This window comes from Carettochelys insculpta, chromosome 11 (assembly GCF_033958435.1).
Source record: "Carettochelys insculpta isolate YL-2023 chromosome 11, ASM3395843v1, whole genome shotgun sequence".
NCBI classification, from domain to species: domain Eukaryota; kingdom Metazoa; phylum Chordata; order Testudines; family Carettochelyidae; genus Carettochelys; species Carettochelys insculpta.
The window spans coordinates 20636163-20657945 of NC_134147.1; the positions used below are offsets into that span (position 1 = coordinate 20636163).

Genomic DNA, 21783 nt, shown 5'->3' on the forward strand with positions numbered 1-21783 from the left:
AGACCGGAGGACACAGGGCTAGTTGTAGAGTGACTGGAAGGAGTGCAGAAATCAAGCACTATTTGAGCCATGGAGTTAAGTGGGTGTGATGGCTCAGAGCAGTCAGATCTCTGCAATGGGAGCCTCATCAGCAGCTTGCACAGAGAAGCTCATGAAAAACGGGCATCGCCAACATTGCTGGGCCTCTCCTTGACTATGGAGAAGCAGGCGGGCCGAGTGCGTTGGTGGCCGGGCTGCCAGCGCTCAGTAAATCCAGGGACAGGCTGTAAAAAAGAGCTAAATTTGGACCCGTCAGTAAAATCTGTAAAAACATTTTGATATCGGTGAAAAGCCACCGAGCTTCTGAGAGGAGCTATGGAGTCCCTCACCTTCGGCCCAGCGGAGCCCCAGGGAGTCTGCAATTCCCCGGGCAGGGTTGCAGAGGGAAGTTCTCCTGGCAGGGGTTCTCCGACCTGCTGGCTGCAGGGGCTGCTCTTCTCTGCCTCCAGCTTTGAGCTCGTCTTTGATGTCACTAGCCTCAGTGCAGCAGCAACTTTTGGGGGGGCGTGCAGGGCTCGGAGGGAAGGGGCATGGGGTACAGCAGGTCAGGTGGAGCAGCCTCCCGTGTCCCCCTGGGACTGTCACCAGTGCCTGGGCACCACAAGCCCTTAGAACTTGCCACCTCTTGGGCAAGTAGCTCCTGAGTGTTAGGAGGGCCTGGAGCAGGGAATGCATACGGCCGTCCTGGGTAGGGAGACGGGCTGTAATAGGAGTACGATTTGGCCAGGTATGCGGACAGGTGCCGCAGGTCCAGCTGCCTGTATGGTGGGCTCCCCACTTCCCCCAGCTGTCTGCCTGCTGCCCAGCTCAGCTTGCCGCCTGGGCTGGGTTTTCACAGGTGCTGTTGCCGTCAGCTCAGCGTAGAGGCAGGAGTGTTGTGATGAATGGATAAAAACACTGCATATTGTTCATTTTGTCCTTTCGAGTCATCTGTCTTCCATAAGAATGTGTCCGTAAAGAGTTTGGGTTGCCTGTAAGAGTCATTTTCAGCAATTGGCAACCCTGGGTGGGCCAGTGGTAATTCCTGCTGCTGGTTAGCGCTTTTCACCTGGAGATCTCCAAGCACACAGTGAAGGAAGAGAGATGTACACACAGGAGCTGAGGCACAGGGAAAGGGAAGCAAGATGCCCAGGGTCAGAGGCACAATGAGAACTGGAACCAGGGTCCTGACTCACTCTCTGGTGTCGTTACCAGAAATAGATGCTTCTCTTTTCTCTGGGTCAGTGCAAGGCACAGGGTATCAGCGCAGCCCTGTGCACTGCTACGCTGCTGGAGGGGTATTCGCTTCAAGTGAAAGGCCTTGTTTAAATACACAAATCGCCCTGGGTTTTAATGAAATCCCCACAGGGTCCTGGCACAGATGTTCTTCAGTCAGTGGAAGAATGAGATGTTGACGTAGCACAATCCCTGACTGCCTTAAAGTAAATGTTTCCAAAGTACCCAAGTGACCTAGGAGCCAAGATCCCGTTACCTGGGGCCTCGAGCTGCTACTGTTGTACAAATCACAACCAAGGGAGTGTGCAGGTCCCGTCTCTTGAAGAGATCAGGCATTCTGAGAGTAACTATTTGGTATGGGCTCTCGCAGTATCTGTGAAAGCTTTAGAACAGCAGTCAGCAACCTCCGGCACACGGAGCCAATTTTCAATGGCATGTGCTCAGCCCCGCCCTCCACCTTCCCCAGACAGCCAGGAGCTTGCTCAAAGCCAGGCCAACTGTGGATTAACAAAAGATCGGGTAATGCAGCCAACCACCACCAAACTGGCCAAGCTCTGCGTTGTAATTTATTTATTACTGAAGCTGTTGTAAGTGGGACTGTTGGTGACTTTAAAAAGCATCACCGGCACTCGGACCGTACATAGAGGTCAAAAGGTCAAGTTTCAGCGGTCTCCCTCGGAAGAGTTGCTGATGCCTGCTTTACAAGGAGCTGTAAAGACCTGGTCTGGCTTTGCCATCTTGGTGGCACCTTGCAATTCTCCCTAGGCCAGAAGACAAAGCAAACGCTCCCAGTCACTGGCCTCCCTCACTTGCAGAGCAGAATGTAGCAATGTGTGATGGTTTCCTGTGTCGTCTGTCCTTGCCCAGGGCTCTGTTTACCCTGCTAGCCTGCAGCCGCTAGGCTTCCCTGCAGAGGGACAGTATGTTTCTTTTTGTGCTCTTCTTGCATTTTCACATGATCCCCAGTGAGTCCGTGTGCGCTGCTCAGCTGCTCGCTCTGGGAAGAACTGAATCTGTCTGCATCCTGCTGACACCAGATAATGATCAAGCTGGGGAAGATTTATTTTAACAGCAGCCTATTACAGAAACCTGTAGCTCTTTTAAACAGTAATGTTTTAAGTGTGTTAAAGCCACATCAAAGGAAGAGCCATATGGGATTGTTATAATAAACATGTTGGTTTTCCTGTCTTCCGTAGCTGATGGCACTGTGAAGGACTGGGTAAAAGGCCATGGGCATAAAGATAGGGCCCTTCACAGGGGGCGTTATTTCTGTCTGTCAGTCCTGTATCGTTATCGGTGTGAGCATGCCTAGCAGTACACCGGAAGCCAAGGTGCAGCAGCATGAGAGGGAGAAAGTAAGGGTTTTAGCTCAGGGTGTTCCAGAGTGTCTCGGTCTTCTGTTGTTTTGTTTCGCCTGTGTGACCTCTTTTTTCCATGCAAAGGGCACCGAAAAGGCTGCTGGCTGCCAGCTACCCATTGTGTGAAGACTTGCCTAGGGATTTCCTCGGTTAGCTGGATGCGACACGTGCCAGCTTGCACGTCATCAAACCAACACGAGACCCCACTGGCTACAGACAGCAAGAGCCTCTCAGCTGTGTTCTTTGGGATCACATTGGCTAACCCCTGGGGCAATGGCATCCTTTGCGTCTGCTGCCTCCCGTTCTGGGCGTTCTGTGTACAAGTACGTGGACGTAGCACTAGAGGTCAGACAGCACTGGGAGACCCAAGCTACACTCTCAGGCACCGGTCTCTCTAAGCTTGGCCAGGTAGAGTGCCGTCTGTGCATGCTAGCAAGTGACAAAAGCTCTGAATGCAAGAAGATGCTCTCGAGAACTGCACGAAGTCCTGTGGCACCTTATAGACTAACATATTTTGGAGCATAAGCTTTTGTGGGCAAAGACCCGCTTCATCAGATGCATGAGCGGGTCTTTGCCCATGAAAACTTATGCTCCAATATATCTGTTACTCTATAAGGTGGCACAGGACTTCTTGTTGTTTCTGAAGATACAGACTAACTCGGCTACCCCTCTGATACTCGTCATTACCAGTCTGACTGCTGATCTTTCGACCAGAGCAGGAGTTTGCAAAGTGCCTTCAGCAGAACGGAGAGTACAAGGCCCAAGGCCCGAGTACAAGGTGGAGTTGGGAAGGAACATGGAGCTCTGAGGATTAAAGGCTTTGCAAACCCCCTCAGGCATCTAGATAGAATTTAAGGACAAACGGCGCCATCAGTAACATCTAATCTGACCTTGTGCATAGCCCAAGCAGAGAATTGCACCCTTTATTGGGCCCAGTCGCTTATATATGATTAAAGCACCTTCCGGAAAGACGGCCAGGTTTGATTAGTTGACACCGGCCGATGGAGAATCCACCACTTTCCTTGGCAGCTTGTTCCCGTGGTTAATCAGTGTCCCTATAAAACACTCGTGCCTCAGTTTTTAACTTGTCTGGCTTTGGCTTCCAGCCGTTGCTTCTTACTCAGCCTTTCTGTTCGTTTAAAGAGCCCTGTGCTACCTGCTCTGTTCCCCTCATGAAGGTAGCAATGCAATGGGCATCTCTGAGTCCTCGTTGTGATAAGCTGGAAGAGTGAGTTGTAAGTCTCACCCTCTCTGCTTTGTCCAGCCCTCCGATCGTTCCTGTGGCTCTTCTCTGCTCCTCCAGTTTTTCAACATCCTCCTTAAAATGCGGCCCCCAGAGCTGGCTGCAGCTCTTGAGTATTGCTCCCACCAGTTCTGCATCCAAAGACAGCTCCTTCTGCTCTGGGCAGCAGTGGCCTCCTTTGCTAAGGAGCTGATGCTGATTGTTTGTCCCTCCAGTTGTTCTGGGGTAGTTGGAAGATTTGGGCATCACCACATCCCTGACACCCGACTGCCATAAATTCCTCCTAGCCAGACCTAACCACTCGTTTGCTCATGTCGCTTGCGTGGTGGTTAGACACTGTGTTGGAGTGATGTGGCCTGTGAAATCTTTGTCCAAAGCTTCCTTCTGGTTATCTTTTACATCAAGATTTGTCTGGCTTGTTGCAAAGAGTGGCTGTTTCCTGAAACCCTTTTCTGATTTGCTTCTGGCTCTGTTTAACTTTCAGCTGCCCTCAGACCTCACTGGCTGAATTCCAGCCCGTCCATAGTCAGACACCAGTTTCACCACTTCCAAAGGAAACTAGCTGGAGTGCCAACATTGCCCCAGCTAGCGGCCTAATGAAGTGAGAAGACAAGTATGCTGCTTACATATTTTTTAGGTCAAAGCTGCACTTGGTCTGTTTCTTGCGTTTCTCTAAACACGAGAAAGGAGGGCTGAGCTTATGGTTAAGGGGCAGGACTTGTTAGGCCTGGGCTCCATTCCCAGTCCCAGTGGTTAGGTTCTTGATTATGGGGCTTGGCGCTGTGACAGCGGGGGGCTGCTGCCACCCCCCACTCAGCACAGGGGCAGCCGGAGCTGGAACAGCGCACCTCTTTGCTGTACCGCCCTCCCAGCCACTGCCGTGTCCCCCTTCTCCACAGTGGTGGGAAGCCAAGAGCTCTGGCTCCTGGGTGCTCCACTTCCCACTGCTGTAGAGCAGCTGGGTGTAGCAGGCCAGGAGGGCGGCGTGGAGTAGGCTGCTGAGCTCCCGCCATCCACCTGGTGAGGAGGAGTGAGCCCGGCTGCCACCGCACCAGGCCCTCAGCCGGAGGTCGGTCTCATCTCTCTTGCTGTAAGAACAGTTGGAGCGGTTGCCCCGGGGCCCAGAGCGACTGCCCCTCCTCTCCCTTTGGCTGGGCCAGCTCTGACTATGGCCCCTGAATCCTGTCCAGAGTCACCATTCTCCACAGTACGGTCTCTGCTCTGTAGGCAGGGCCTGTATTCCTCATTCCTAGGTGGGTGACCTTGCATTTGACTATATTCAGTACCAAGCAGGAAACCGACTGGCCAGAGCAGTGCCTAAGTGGAAGGCCTGGCCAAAGAGGTGCCTAGGGATATTTTGGCTCCAACCCCCGACCCCCCAGAAGAATAAAAGCCTGTTACTCACCCACTGGTAACAAAGGAACTCCTTTAGCTTGGGGGCTGGTACTGAGGGTCTGGGGTTATGGCCTACTGAAGGTAAGCAGGCTGTGTGTGTTACACAAATGGGAGGGAAGAAACTGTTTCCGTGCCTCGGAGCCCAGGAGGACTCTAATTATCAAGCATTTTGAACATTTGATTGTGCTAGCAGCAGTGTAACTTTCACTCCGGCACCTTGGAGAGCCACACAAACAGTAATTGCTCCAGCCTGGTGGTGCTCCTACAAGATGGACATTACCCAGCTGAAAGATGGAGAAACCAAGGCACAAGTGAGATTTTGTAAGCACCTGAGAGTGAAAATCCCCACTGGAGTGACTTCTCTGCGGTCAAAGGGATTCAGAAGCAAAGACAGCAAGAGAACTCGGGCACCGAGACCTTCAGGCCACTGCTGCCACCAGTGACGGTTATAAGGAGGAGGCAATGGCCTTTTCTTGTAACTAAAGCAATGGATTAGATACCATGGGTTGCATTCCCAGCTCTGCCACAGACTTGTGATCTAGGGAAGTTGCATAACCCCTCAGACCTGAGTTTTATCCAGGGGTGGTGAGTTCCTTCGTGCTGTAATATTTTAAGTTCAAGGGGTTGGGGTTAAGGAGAGGTGAAGGTGGATGAAGCCGGTAAAGAGAGAAGTGCATTAAGGTCGTGACCTGCATTCCAACTCTTGTAGGTGTGTGTGTGTGTGTGTGTGTGTGTGTGTGTGAGAGAGAGAGAGAGAGAGAGAAAAGAACATTCCCATGTGGACTTGCTGTCTTACTCGCTTCCCTCAAAGATTTCACAATGATGGATTCCAGCAGCAGCCCCCCGATGCATCAGAAACTCCTGACCTTCCTTTAGAAGGTGTCGCTCTGACTGTATGCAGCTGTTTTCTCTTTATCCCTGTGGTGCATGTGGAGTTATTACTTCCAGCTGGTTTCTAAATGTTGTGTGGCACGGGAGGGGCATTCTGAATGATCACAATTTACATCTGCAATCCTAGTCAATCACCTACCTTCCTGGCTGATGTGGAGCAGCTTATTGCATGCTGCAGGCCAGAGTGGTAATTTTCCTGGAACTTGCAATCATGTCTTGGAAATGACCCGTGACTTCTTCCAGAGTCATCTTGGGTGTTGCTTGGTATCGTGGCAAGAAAACTTCCTGTGTCGAACAGCCTCAGAATGCATCAGTTTTGTTTATCAGGGAACAGGCGTGGGTCTGTCTTGGGGACTGATAGATGATCTCCCCTTGGAGAAGAGATGAAAACCGGGTGCCCAGACTGACCTAGTTAGAGCCACCCTCAGTACTATTGAACGTGAAGTGGTGGTGACTCTTGTAGATGTGTTGCAGTTTGTTATTCCTTTTCATTGGCGGGTGTTGGTGGAACGCTGTTCTTTCTCCCCGTGGATGCAATCATGAAAGGTTGTCATAAGATCCCATCTGTCTCCCCCCACGGCTCAGTGCTCATATGAGGAATGGAGAGTATGGTAGAGATCTGCAGTATTTTTATGAAAACTATGTCCTTGTTTGTTTGCTCTTGTGTTGGAGGTTAATGGGATCACGAAGGGTAATTTGCAGCAGAAGCTGCCAGCTTGTCTATCCAGGGAAATAGCATGCACTAGCTTCCCGTGTGAGCGCTCTTATTCCACACTTGCCTTGTGCGGGTGGTGGATTAAACTAAAGTGCACCAAAGTACGTGTAGTGCAGAGTCAGCTTGACCACGCAAGAAGCTGCCATGGCATAGTAGTTATGCTCCAAATTCACACCCTAGCTATTCCGTGCAAAGACAAACATGTCTAATCCCTACCCGTTCACTGATCCATACAGAACAAAACAAAGAACCTGCTTCTGGGCGGTCCAGCCTCAACCTCCTGGTGAATAACGCAACTTGGACAAGACCCGGGTGCACAGGAAAGCCAAAGGAACTTTGAAAAGAGATCTATGAATGGGATCCTATGACAGGGTCAAGTGCAATAGCAGGGGATTGGACTTGGTCTCACAGGAGGGCCTTTGGTGGTGTGTCCTATGCTCCTGTGATGGGCGTCTGGCCGGGACTCTCATATAGAGAGAGATCTGCTGAGAGATGGAGGCTGAACCTCAGACTCAGGAGGAGTGGCTGGGACAAGTCCAGCCCAGGTAACATAGCAAGGAGGGGATACAGGCTGTGGAGAGAAGATACATATGGGCACTTACTGCTTTAAACCTGCTTCTCTCTGCTTCAGTTTCTGACTCAGTTAATCAGACTTGGTTTTGATGAAGCTGTCCCAAGTCACTTCAGTGTCTTTATGGGCCCAGGCTCCCACAGAGAAGTCCATAGCTGGACCCAAACCCAGTTGGGCCCTCTGGCGTAATATGGTGGGTGAGCAGGGGGTGTTGTAGCCTGGTGATCTGGTCTGAAGGGAGGTTCACCACAGGGCTCCACTGCTGGCCAAGAGCGGGTGAAGTACTTGAAAGAGATCACCATGCAGAGAGAGACCAGGAGAGGCCCAGCCTAGTTCAAACTGTAACACGGGATGGAGAAGGGACTGAACTTGAATGGCAGCTGGGATCTCTGGGAACTCAGCCACTTCTGAGCTGGCTACTTAGAGACCCCCAGCTCTGAAGATTTTATCCTGTGCCTCTAAAAACAAGAGCAATGCGCTCTCTCCCTACTCCTACCCCACAGATCCCGCCCGATCAGTAGGGTGGCAGCGCTGGCCATTAGTCTGACTAAGACGTATTCTGTTAACCCTCCTCCCTGTGCTAGGAGCTCCAGGACAGTGTTGAGTACAGGTTGGGGTGCACCCGCTCACTCTGATCTCCCTTTTCACCGCGGCTTTTGCTGGGAATTGCATTTTGTTTAGCTGTTTCCAGAGCGTGTGGAAATACGTACGCCGGCAGTTCCCGTGTGCGAGGAGAACGTGTGTAAACTGCTCTGAGCAGCTGTGAGGTTCCACGCCGTGCAGAGAAGCTGCCGGTTTGGAGCTCCCTTGTGCCGGTCTCTTCTCTGTGGCAGCAGCTGTGCAGATGCGAGAGAGTCCCACACGGGGCTCCGCTCAGCTCCGGTGGCTCTAGTCACGCTGTTTAAAGGCAGAACTGGTTTGGAAGGGGAAGTAGCCGTGTTTCTTCAGGAAGCCCCTGATGTGTCTTAGCTGCAAGGTGGCCGCAGGGCCAGGCCTGGTTTTTCTCATGCCTCTCTGAACCCCCTGCTCAGACCTGTCTCTTTCCAGGGCTCTGGCACTTGCTCCTGCCCCCCTCTGGTTCCCTCATTTTAAACCTGCGACCTGCACTCCCCGCCCCTGTTTTCTCATTTGTAGTCCCAAGCACTCAGGTGGTTCCTGGGTCCAATAGACTCTCTCACGGGGCTGGGGGAGGAGCCTCAGGCCTGTCCACTTCTGGTACACATGCTACATCTCAAGAGGCTTCTCCTTGCCATTACCCAGTTCAGGCACCGCCTGCCCTTTATTCCTCTTCTGCGTCTTGTTTCCATCTGCTAGGGATGGGGATGGGCTTGGTGGGAGATAAAATACCAGACTGCTCTTGGGAAATCTGGGTTCAGTTCAGAGTCCTCATCTGACTGCAGCATTAGGACCTTGGTACCGATCTCCTCTAAGTCCCCAGCTCTGGTGAGTGCACCTTTGTTAATGGAACTTGATGACCTGTTGCATGTCTGTTTGGCCTGGCCTCCTTTGCTTGTCCCTAAATAGCCCAGAAATAACCTTTTAAACTAGTCCTGGCCAAAAAGTTACTGGGGTGTTGACTCTGACGTCAGGTCAGATCTGGAGAGAATTTTGTTTTTCAGAGGCTCCAGGCTGCTGAGAGTCAGCTCAGAGGTCATGGTTACCATAGTAGTGCTATGGATGTAGGTTAACATCTATCACAGCGAAGCTGGCAAGTTGCTCAGAACCTATGGGGATCGGCCAGGCCGTGAGATTTCATGCTGGAGTTCACTTCTGTTTGACATTGGCTTTGAAAGAGCCCTTGGTCAGACCATCTGCCCTGTCAACTTTTTTTGTCCTTCTGACCCTTTTTCCTCCCTTTTTTTTTTTTATTTTGTTGTTGTTTTCCTGGCTCCTTGTCTCCATAGCAGAGCTTTGGGTGGACTTTTATTGCAGGGACGTAGCACGGAGAGTGCTGGGTTGGTGGCATAATGAGGTCTCGTCTGTTCTTTCCTTCCACCCTTGTTTTCCCCACGCATTTCTGAAGGAGGAAGGTGCTGCCTTTGCTGTGTCTCAGGGCTCTGTGCTTCGTTACTTGTCACATGTGGATCTGAGGCATTAGCAGAGCACTTGCTAAAAACTTCAAACGAGAACTGGGATCGAACAGAAATCTAAGGATGCCCAGTCATAAAACTATGACATCTAAGCCACCACAATCTAGTGGCCAAGCCATTGGCTTGGCCTTGACCAATAGGACTTCATCCTGCTAGCATGAGCTACGTAAGCATCTTGTCTCTGTGGGGTAGGGAAGTCTTGTTTCTCCCTTTTTATAGATGGGGAAGCTGGGGCACAAATGGGGACGTGATTTGCTCCAGCTTGTCCAGCAGAGCTGGGACTAGAAGCCAGGACTCCTAGCTTCTTAACAGATATTCATCCAGGAATTCACACCGAGGGGGAACAGCTGTGTGCTGATCACAAGAGTCTGATAGCCGCTGAGACTGTTCTGCTGCTGGGAGCAAACAGGGTGGCTGCCTGTCTTAATGGCGCTACTTTCAGATAAGCACTTCCAGAGCTTCCTGGCAGGAGGGGCCTTTCTGCAGTCCCCTCTCTGGTGATGCACCTCAGTGGCCTTCTCATGTGCAAGCAGAAGAGCACCCACTGGTATCCCCCAAAGACTGTAGCCTCCATCTGAGGGGGCGACCAGTGTTGGGGTTTGGTAACCCCTTAGAGAGGAAGCAGGGCTGAAGTGACTGGATCCCAAGGCCCCACTTTCCCTCCAGGTGCCCTGAGTGAAGGGTTCTATTTATCATGTGCTAGCTGGACAGGAGCTGTTCCTCCCTCTAGAAGGGAGGCTCAGCTGTACCTGACTTGCGCAGAAAGATCCCTGTGATTATTCACTGTCTTTGGCACAGAAAGCGCTATCTCTGGCAGTGTCACAGTAATGGTTGTTAGGGCCCCTGGATCTGGTCCCACCACTCTCACGGAACATGCATTTGAACTGTGACAGAAGTGCCAGCTGATCTTCCCACTACTGCATTTACAGTCTTCATTGCCCTCTAAGGTCCTAGAACAGCCATGCGTCTGTGAGATCTACAGCACATGTCCCACCGTGGCCCATTGTCCAGAATTGCCCCACCAGATTGACCCGAGGCTGTCCTGCCCTTTGAGAGGCTTCTACACCAAGAGTCAAAAGGAAAGAGCACCTCCTACCTTGCCATTTTAAAAGGACTAATGTCTCTCTAGGGCTTGTGTAGTGGGAAGGTGAGGTGTAGGTTCCTGCCAAATTCACAGTTAGCTAATTTCTCACTCCTAGAATTTTAACAGTAATAAATGCCATGACTTCAGCTCTTTCAATCTGACATTTCCCAATGTTGTAATTGTAGGGGTCCTGACCCAAAAAGGAGTTGTGGGGGAGTCACAAGGTTGTTGTAGGAAGGGTAGCAGTACATTTCTGCTCTGCTGGCAGCCCTGCCTTCAGAGATGGCAGCTGGAGAGTAGTGGCTGCTGGCTGGGAGCCCAGCTCTGAAGGCAGAGCCGTCATCAGCAGCAGTACAGAAGTAAGGATGCTGTAGTATGGTGTTACCACCCTTACTTCTGTGCTGCTGCTTGCAGAACTGGGCCCTCGTTAGCTGCCCAGCTCTTAAGGCAGCAGCACAGAAGTAAGGGTGACGTGATACAGTATTTGATGAAGCAGGTATTTGCCCACGAAAGCTTATGCTTGAAAATATCTGTTAGTCTGTAAGGTACCACAGGATTTCTTGTTGTTTTTGTAGATACAGACTAACACGGCTACCTCCCTGATACACGATATGGTATTGTTATGCTTACTTCTGTGCTGCTGCTGGTGGGGCGCTGCCTTCAGAGCTGGGCATCTGCCAACAGCTGCTGCTATCTGTCCACCCACCACTGAAGGCAGCACAGAAGTAAGACTACTCCAGCCCCCACTCATATAACCTTGCAAACCTGCCCCCCACATGCAACCCCCCCCCACTCCCTTGTAAGTCAGGACCTCCCAGTTTCAGAAACATGACTCTCCCCCATGAAATCTGTATAGTATAGAGTGCAAGCACCCAAGACCAAATTTCCCAGTCTGGGACACATTTCTGACAGCTGTGATTTTGGTAGGGCCCTCGTGATGTGGCTAATGTCAGAGCTCGCTTCCTGGGAACAGTGGTGACCTCCCTGGAGGGACAGTCGCATGCGTTCTAGGGGGTCGATCTTTGCAGGATGTTCAGCCTTTGCTCCAGTCTCCACTTCTGTCACTACAGAGGATGGACTTAGGGTGTGGAATTTGGAGAGCACCCGTGTGATGCAGTCTTGACATGGGGCTTGTGCTCTGAAGTCACTTCAGTGCAGTTGAGCACTCTGCTCGTTCTCTGTACAAGGGCAGTCTCGATCCTCAGGGCCATTGTGCCCTTACAGCCCCACAGGAGTGGATTTTAGGACTTTAATGGGAAGGAAAGGAGGAGAGTGTATCTGAGCTCCTGGGAGGTTTTCTGTGGTCATGGACCTAGAATGTCGCTCCAGGATCTAGTGTAGAGTTCAAATCAGCAGTGAAACGTATTGGCTTCTGTTGAGCTCAGTCCTACGTGGCTGTCGTGTCTGCCTGGAATTTTTCTGGAAGTAGACTGAGGATTTTGTCTGTCAGCCAAGCAGCAAACTTCCACGGAGCAGGAAGGTCCCTGGAGCCTGGGCTGCTCCACTTCCTGGCAGCAACCGGGAGGTCAGGTTTGGTGTCACCCAAAGCTGCAGCCCCGCTGTAATGTGGATGTGGACCCGGTCACTCAGTGGAAGGAGACTTGCTGACTTCTCCGGGGGCATCAGGCTGTCTCACAACCGGCGCCCTCCGAAATCTCTCTTGAAAGATTCTGTAATGTGTGGCCTGCGTTTCCCCACTCCCTGCTCACGACCAGGCACAGCTCACTGGTAGCCAAAACCCCTGTTCCCTAAAGGTTTGACATGGCCCCACAGAGACCTGGATAACTGGGGCTTTACCTGCGTGCTGGTCCGAGTGCATTCACTGCAGTTCATGGGTGTGATGGCCAGAAGCACCTGCTCTTTTCTAATCTGACCTCAAACCTCTCACCGTCCATAGCACCTCCCCCTGTAAGTTCTCGCTGCTGCCTGGATCTGCCACAGGCTCCGGCCGCATGGAACAGGTCTGAGTTCCCTTCAGAGCTTCTAAGTTCAGAGCAGGTCGGCTGTGTGTTGCTTGACTCGCACCTCTGCTTCCTTCTCTGAGTGCTGTCTGTAGTGCAAGAGGCTGGATGGGCCGGGCACATAGCTAGGAAAGTGTTTGCACCACAGAAGTGTGCAGGAGCCTGTAGACAGCCCTGGTGGCGTTCCTGCGCCTGTCTGCTTTCAGCCTACAGAAGCGCACAGCGCCTGGCCCTGGCAGAACAGGAAGCCCTGCGTGAATGGCATCTGTTCCAACCTCTCACCCCCGGTTTAGTTTCAGGAGTGCTTCATCTCTCTTGTACCTTCCAGCCCCTCCGAGTGCTATTTCTCACCCGCTCTCTCCTCCTGACAGGTTGTTCAGCTTGACCCTGAAGAAGCTGATCATGTTGAAGGAGATGGACAAGGACCTAAACTCGGTGGTGATCGCAGTGAAGCTGCAGGTCAGTGTGTGCCGAGTCAGTGGTGTGCTTTGCATATGAGCACAGGCTGGAGGGCTCCTCGCTAGAGAGTCACCTCCGCTGCCTGCCTGGAGTCTCACATCTCCCTCTGACTTTCTCTGCCCAGTGCCTCAGTTTCCCTATCTGAAAGTGAGGCTAATTATGCTCACTGGTGTCACGCTCGCTGAGTTGGCAGATGAAGAACTAGGTAGAGATTTCCCCTCAGTTATACCTAACAGAGTGGGTCCTTGCTCTGCAGAACAGTGATATTCAGCCAGGCCATCCGTCCTGCCCCCCGGGGGGAAATGCTGACAAGGGGCTGCTACAGTGAGGAGGCTGGGGTGGGTAACAAAGCAGCGGTGGGGGATTTGACTAGCGAGGAGCCACCCAGCAAGGCAAGGACATAAATCAAAGAGGAACGTCTGAAAACGAATTTTCTCTCAGGTGCCGTGGAAGAGGCAGGCCTTAGGAGGGACTTGATGGCTGGGCGGAGGAATGGCCCGGGCGGGGAAGTGGCCGGCCAGGCTGTTGGCAGGCCAGCGGGTCAGAAGAGCGACGGAGCCGCGGTGGCGTTCTGTAGCGTGAAAGGGAGCCGTGGAGAAAGGGGAGCCAGGGGTCAGATCCAGCTCGTGACCAGAGTGCTTCATTTTGTCTGGTGTGGAGTCGGGTCTGGGACATGCCAGGGGGGAGGTTACAGCTGCTGAGCCGGAAGATGATGACCTGAGTGGGCTTGTTAGCTGTTGAGAGTCTGGCGCAGAGACCCTCTGGGAAAGCAGCAGCAAGACTTACGTTTGTGCACCTGGCCCTAGGACACAGGAGGGCTGGGCCCCCTGGTTACTGGCCCTGAGAACAGGGGTGTGTGCTGGGCGAGGCCAGGAGGTCACTATTGTCCCTGCTCCGTTGGGGTGGGTGCTGTTATGCTGTAGATGGAACTTGCTGTGGTCCTCCTGGTAATCCTCTTCAACCGGTCACGTGAGGAACCAGCCTCAGCTAATGCGACACAAGCCCTGCACCATCACTCGGTCGTCTTGCGTCGTTCTCTGCCGGCTCCGATGGCTGCGGCTCTAGATCAGGTGTTGCCCGGGAGCTCTCCCCGCTGATGAGTCTCGCTGAAAGCTCTTGCTCTTGCCTGCTGGTCAGGTTGTCAGCTTTGCAAGGGCTCATCGATGCGCTCAACACACCTTGCCTGCTGCTGCCCCCGCCTCCTCCAGACCTCTGGCGGGGGTGCGCTGTGGGGATTCCCTGTAGCTCTTGGAAAGGAGGCGGAGAGCTGAGTCGCTTTTGTGCAGCTGCTTTCTGGGCTTGAAAGGGCAGGAAGAAATTACACCCCCTTTCAGGAGCTCGGGGGGTTAATCTAGGAAGTGTCCCGATGAGGGCAGCATGCTCATTAGAACACTTGGGGGATTAATTAGGAGGGGAGATGGGCACACTTTGAATTTCCAGTATAGAGCAGTGGGGAACCTCCAGCTCTCCTCTGCTTTAATTTCATCTGGCTGGCGGCAAATCACTGCACTGCAGGCCAGAAGCCCTAGCATGTCCCTGTAACCTCTAGGTGCAAGGGAGATCAGGGAAGCTTCATGTGCTGCTCCATCCTAGTACCGGCTCTGCAGCTCCCATTGGCCAGAAGCTATGACCAATGGGAGCTGTGGGGGTGGTGCCAGCAAGCATGGGCACCAAGCACCACAAAAAGGCACCTAGCTCCTCTGCCTAGTGGCTGGGCATGGCAGCCACTTCCAGGAGCGCTGCAGGGCCAGGTCAGGCAGGGAGCTTGTCTCAGCCCTGCTGCACTGCTGGCCGGGAGCTGCCTGAGGTGTAAGCCTCTACCTCAGGTTGGAACTCCTTCCCAGACCCTGCACCAGCATCCCCTGGCCCAGTCCTGAGCCCACTCCTGCTCTCCACACCCTTGGCCCAGCCTGGAGCTTCCTCTTGCACCCCAAACCCCTCATCCTGAGCCCCACTCCACAGGGTGCAGAGCTCTCCCTGCTTCAGCAAACTAACTCCCTGCACCAGCCTGGAGCCCCCTCTCACATCCTGAGCATAGCAGTTCTGGTCAGCCCCCAGCCTCCACACAGCTGTGTGGGGCCCACTGATGAGCTTTGTCTGTGGGTCAGTGACCTGGATTTAAAAATATAAAGTTCCCCTTGCCCCACATTACACCCTGCTCACGTGAGCCATCAAAACAAGAACCATTTTCAGTGTATTGTCCAGATCTTCAAAACTGAGCCGAGCCTCTTCTGACGTCGTTGGCATTTTTGTCATTCAGGCCTGGCGTTCACATTCCACTTGGAAGAAAGCAGGGCCAGGTCTCACCTCCTGTAGTGGTTGTTTTAGGCTGTTGCCAGGCCGGTGCAGCTTGCCGGGTTCTCACTCATGCCGGGTTCACACGCTGAAGGTAGCCTGCAGCCAATAAGAACTGGAGGACTGGATTCCTGTTCCCACTTCAGATCCTGCCCTTTGAGGCCCAGTTCAGCCAGTCATTCACCTCATCTTCTTGTGTCTTCCTTTCCCCAGCTGTCCAAGGGGCTCCTGCCCGCCCCACTTTGCAAAGTGCTCTGAAATCTTGCGTGTAAAGCCTGCAGAATGACAGGCAAGCTGCCGACTGCATCCACCGCTTCGCTGGCCAAGCCCAGCGAGGTCAGACACCCAGCTTTGGTAGCACTTCTCCGTTGGCCTGAATGCTCCAGCCAGTAGGCTCCAACGTTCCAGAGAGAGTTGTCAGCACCTTTGGACTTTGCGCAGATCTGAGTGGATTAAATGGGAGAGACGGGGCTCAGAGGAACTGTTTAGGGTGGCCTTCCTTCCCAAAGTGCATATGGTGCATTCTTCTACACGGGACGGTCTGTAAAGCCATCAGTGGCTATCCCAGCCTGCTTCAGCTTGGGGCAGACCAGTCTCCTGTTTTGCAGATGGACAGCAGCCTTTCCCCTTGGATCTGAGGTGTGCTCCCAGGTTCCCTCTGCAGGATCGTGCGAGCAATAATGTTGCCTTTAGAGAGGAAGAAAATGCACTTATTCTTTTCCTGGACAACTTTTCTGGCCAGGCTCTGTACTGAAGCGCACACGTGAGCGAGGAGTGGTGCTTGGTGTGTCATGGCTTCAGCACAAACACGGAACCGTAGTGCTAGGAAAGTTGATTGTAAGCTAGAGCCGGGGATTGGTACTAGCTGGTTCGAGGTCGCCTCTCAGAAGAATGTTAAAGGAAGATGATGGTGACCATAAAGGAAAACAAGTGGTGCGTCAGAGAAATGATCCAATTCTTACAGGAGCCTATGGAGAATCCCACCTAGAAGCATGCGTCCATGATCCCAGCTTTCTGTGGAGTCCTTCTGGGTATCTCTGCCACATCTTGCCTCTCTCAGATCTTGCTCCAGTTGTATTTTCTCCTCTCCCACAATGGGAGAATGCCGAGAATCCAATTTGTTTGCTTTAAATATAAGGGCTTTTCCTCATTCAGTTCAAGGAACAGGAACCAGAATGAGAGTAGCACATCCACCAGCTGGAACAGAGTGATTCCTTGAGGGCTCTGAGCTTCCATGGCTAACAGGCCCATTCGGGTGGTGATCGTCAGCGAGTCTGATAGGGTTTGCACACACGTGGGGATGAATGCTATCAGCCCTTCTCCAGAGGGGAACTCTCCTGCCCTGGGCAGAGCAGAGTTTGCCATCTCTGTGTACATTTCCCACCAGGAGGGAGATGAACAGACCTCTTTGGTGACAGAAGTCAGATTAGCCGAGTAACTCCTACACCCAGTGATATCTCTAGTTGAAAAGCCATATGTGGGCTGGTGATTGACTGCCTTCTGTCTGGGAACTGTCACTCAAGTGCCAGGCAGTCTGCCGGGCTGTAAGAGGGTGAATGACATCTCACAATCCTGGCCAAGGGACCTGCTTTGTTTTCCCACATCTCCCACTGCTTTGCAGGGCCAACCAAAAGCTGGTGAGGAGATAGCAGTGCTGGTTCTCTTCCGCCTTTCACGCTGAAGAGACAGTGACACTCAGGCCTGTTTAATTGAGTGTTGGATCTTCACTTGTCTTCAGTGTACAAAGACAAGTGAGGTCTCGTCTGCTACTGCAAGACCAATCCCCCATTCGTGACCAGGCTTGTTAAAGGAGCACATGCTGGAGCAATCGTGGAGCTCAGCAAACGGATTTTATTCCAAGTCCCTGGTTTAGGGGGTGAAATGTAAACACGAGAACCTCCAGAAGGCTGTAAGTATAGCAGTGTGCAAGCAGGAAGGCCAGGTCTCTGCCGTGTAATCTTCTCGGCATGTTCCAAGGACAGGAAGGTTTGTGCAGACCCCAATATTAAATGCTCCTTAGGGCATCAGCTTCAGTCCTGCTTGCAGGGTCGCAGCGTGTGACCTGGGGACCTCGTTCTGCTCTTGACCGCACTGTCCTGGCTGAACCCCAGTGGGAGGTGTCACTACACTGTCCAGTAGGGCAGCCCTCCTTGTCTGTGATCTCCAGTCAGATGGGGTTTTTATCTCAAGTTGGGAGCATTCTCCAAGGAGACCCTGTGGTGGTGGTTTTATGCAGACAAGTAATTTCATTCCCTAAGTAAAGTCAAGAAATAGTCCTTGGTCGTGTGAACATCCAAATCCAGGCCCCAAGAGCACAGAAGGCAGAGCAGCGATACCTCTTGTATCGCGATTGGCTGGACAGCTGCATGGCCATCGATATGTAAGTTCACCAAGTTCTGCCTCTTAGCCAGCACGAGATGTCTTCTCCATGCCTTCGTGCCCAAGGGAAGAGAGAAGAGGTGTAATCAGCCCTGTGTTGGATGTCTGTATTTGAAGGTATCAGAGAGGTAGCCGTGTTAGTCTGTATCTTCGAGAACATCAAGAAGTCCTGTGGCACCTTATAGACTAACAGATATTTTGGAGCATAAGCTTTCGTGGGCAAAGACCTGCTTCATCAGATACATGAGTATTTGAAGGATGATCCTTCTTCTGACTCGGGGGGCCATACTACTCTGAAAATCCCAGTGTAACAGATCCACTTCCTCGAAAGTCAATCATCCTCTTAGCATGAAGGAGAAGAAGGAAATGTAACCTTGCTCATTCCTTTCTTCAGGTTATAAGGGCCACAGATCAAGCCCACCCAAGAGCCAGGTGGCTCCTGCAGGCTGGAGATGGAAGTTGACATCCAAGGATTTGGGTTTATTGTCATTGAAATGTCCCATGCTGTGCGGTTGGAGAAAGGGTGCTTTGTCCTCCGAGTTTATTTGCCACGCCTTGTAATGGAGGAAAGTGGGTCTGAATGACCCTGGCTGTGGAAGCTCTCAGCTAGAGGGGACTTGAGGTACTGAAGCATTCCAGTGCTGCTTCCAGAAGCAGGTTGAAGTCCCCATTGTAATGGGAGCTGGGCACTTATTGCTCAGTGAAAGGGAATTTTCCGGTAAGTGTTGATAGGATTTTTTTTTCTGGTTTCTTTTTTCATCTTCCCAATTCTTTGTAGACAGGCGGTAACTGTCTCCTCCCGCCAGCCAGCCAGCCCCAGGAATCCCACCTCTGCTTCCCACGGGGGCACAGAACTCGAAGGCCAAAGTCTGCGGAGAGCTGGGATTTGGGACTGCAACTGCTGCTCCCAGTTCTATAGCATCTCCCAGAAGAAATGAGCTTCCTATTGGTCAGATCTGCTAGGCTGGGGAATGGTCCGTGCTAAGAAACATCCATGAGACAGGCAAAGCCTTCGGGATTTGCCCAGTTCTCTCTTGCTGCACAGTATCTTCACCTCTACAGCATTCCACCTCTGCTCCTTCTTCCCTGCCCTTCTGTGCCTGTTCTCGTTCGCTTTCCAGTTAGCTGAGCCCCTCCAAACCAAACCCACCCTCTGAAAGAGAGAGAGAGAGAGAGAGAGAAAATAAACTGTGGTGCTGGCAGCAGTTTGCTGCCATCCCATAGTCCCTTCTGCTTGTATGGTACCTCCCTTCCCTGCCTGGTGTGTGTCTGGTCTCTAGGTTGTCAGCTGGTCAGGGCAGGGGCCACCTACTCTGTACAGCGCCTAGCACACTGGGGCCCCATTCTTAGCTGGCCCTTTGGCAGAATAGCAATAAACAGGACCACCAGTGGTAGTCAAAGCGAAGCCCACTCCATGTTGCTGAAGGCAGATGGGGCTGATCTAGCCGGTGTAACTAGCATGACAATGAAAGAGGGCCTACTCTTCCTCCAGCAGCTCGGGGAGAGAGACCTGGTGACGGCAGTGAGTCGCAGAGAGCCCTGCAGTAAGGTGCAAATCAGGGTTGCGTGGGGCATTCCCAGCCACTCCTCTTGGACCAGGCCACTCTGCCGTTCCCTCCAGCCACGTTTCCTGTGCAAGGCCGGGAGGAAAACGGATATGTGAGGCGGAGAGCTGGTCTGTCTAATCACAGGAGCCGGGGCATGACCCACTCCTGCCATAGAGCCCGTGCATTTAATTAATAATTTATCGCAGGGTGAATTAGTTACAGCTGAGATGATGGGCTTTCATTACTGACTGCCTGCTGGGGGGGTTTAACCTTTCCCCTAAGGGCGTGCCACAGACTGTACAAATGGCCTCTAGTCACAGCAGCACCCCCTACCCCCACACCTCACCGTGAGTCCTTACCAGCCAAGACTGGGGGGGCTTAACCCAGTATTTTGTGTCTGGTCAAAGGAAGCGATTACCAAGCCATATTTCCTGGTACTGCCGGCCCTCCCTGCTGGCCCCGCCTCATGTTCCGCGGTGCTCGTCACGTGATGTATTCGGCTTTCATCACAAAGAGTTTCCAAGTGCATTAGGGACTGCGTAGAGCTTGGGCTGCCCCTGCTGAGATGCAGCCACCTCCTGCAGCATGCCGCAGCCCTTTACCAGCAGGTCGGGGCGGGGGTGAAGTCGCCTGCATTGGGTTGGAAGTGCCAGGGCCTGACTGGCACTTCCCCACCGCAGCCCTGCTGCCTTGCAGGGCCAGGGGAGAACTTCCAAAGGAACTCTGACCTCAGGCACCCACATTACTACCAAGCCTGGGACCCATCACTCAAGGAACTGGCTTGCCAATTATCTAATGAGCATGAAAGCGTATTGAATGCGAACCCTGCCTGCCCTCAGGGAGGAAGCGCTAAGGGTTTGGGGTTTCCTGGTGCCGGGGGCCACATGGGATCTCCTGGCCCGAGGGATCGTTGCTGACAACAGAGTGCCGGGCACACTCCTGGCGTATTCTCTCTGAAAAGCTGCAGGGTTCTGGGGGACCAGATTTGGGTATTTCCTATTGGAGACCCGGCTGCTTGTACCACATAGCAGTACAGGCCGCCTGCAGAAATGTTAACAGGCATTCAGGGAAGTGGCAAGCCTCAGACTCCTAGTCTTCTGGCTTGTACCTCAGTGCCTCAAGGCTGCCTGAGATGCAGGGCTCCTGGTAGGTTTCTGTGCAGGGCTTTCTCTGATGCTGGAGCCTTGGACAGTAGACTGGATGCAGGGGGCAACCAGCAACCCCTGGGCCCCATTGTGTTTCTGCGTGTGGCCCACAAGACGTTCTGTCTGTGCAGGGTTGCCATAGTCCTGGTTTCTGCTCCCACCCCCACTCTTTCCTACCAGTGTTACTCAAGTGACACACCCACAAAACCAGAGCAGCTAAAGTGAGGCGGGGGGAAGGATGCCGTGTGCTCCCTCTGCAGCCAATCAGAGCACTGCTGTCATTCAGTGGGCACACTCCACGGGTTCGAGGTACACAGGTGCCGTTAGGAACACCCACCCATCCCAGGAGACCGGCTTGGTGACGACAGTTGTGTGGCCCAGTGAGATGAAGGAGCGTCACTCGCCCGGCTCACTCGCTAATGCAGTTTACCCACCGCTGAGCCAACAGTGACAGAGGTAGGCGTGTTAGTCTGCACTCCAGCAGAACAAAGCAGCAGAAATGTAGCACTTTAATGACTAACAAAATAATTTATTTGGTGACGAGCTTTCATGGGACAGACCCACTTGTTCAGACCTATTTCATTTGCAATACAGACTGGCATTTATCAGTACACAGGACCAAAAAGAAGAAAAAATTGCAATAAAAACTGACCAATCAGATAGGATAGAAGGAAGCGGGTGAGAGGTGAGGGGCTGTTGATTGTCCTGTCTGAGGTAATTACGAGCAGCGAAGGAAGAGAAGCAGTCCTTGTAGTGTGTCCACACAGCAGACGTCAAGAAACTCAATTCAGCAAACACTTCAGTGGAGTGGGCCATTCTGTTAAAGACCTGTGAATTTGTGTCCTGCAACAAAGAGCAATAAGCGCAGATCAGAACGAGAGAATTCTGAATCAGAGTACATACTCAAATTCGACACATTGACATGTGGTATGAACAGAGACATCAACTACCTCACTCTTTACAAGGGCTGCTTCCCTCCCTTTGCTGCTCGCAGTTATCTCAGACAGGACAATTAACATCCTCCCACCCCCTTCTATCCTGTTTGATTCGGCAGTTTTTATTGCAATTTTTTTTTCTTTTTGGTCCTCTGTACTTACAAATGGCAGTCTGTATCGGGAATGAAATTGATCAGAAGTGGGTGTGTCCCACGAAAGCTCATCACCTAATAAATCATTTTGTTCGTCTTTAAAGTGCTCCACTTCTGCCGCTCTGTCACTGCTGAGGTGCCCAGGACCAGCAGGGCTGGGGAAGTGTTAAGAGATCGCAGGTGAGAAGCACTAGGAAAGTGCCCATGTTATTTCCAGCACCTGAACATCCAGGCTTGTGTCTGTCTGGGTCTCCAGGAGCGCTCTGCCTGCTGGTGGACCCACAGCTCGGTCCTGTCGGGGGCTTCAGA

General features: G+C 52.5%; 1 protein-coding gene across 3 annotated transcripts in view; it reads left to right on the top strand.

Annotated features, from left to right (window-relative positions):
* The window catches only part of PACS1 (phosphofurin acidic cluster sorting protein 1), a 100384-nt gene that overhangs the window by 45500 nt on the left and 33101 nt on the right, over window positions 1-21783 (top strand). For all 3 annotated transcript variants that reach the window (XM_075005981.1, XM_075005983.1, XM_075005982.1), the window contains exon 2: window positions 12934-13021. In XM_075005981.1, coding sequence (XP_074862082.1) covers window positions 12934-13021 — 88 coding nt within the window. The remainder of the gene's footprint in view (window positions 1-12933; window positions 13022-21783) is intronic.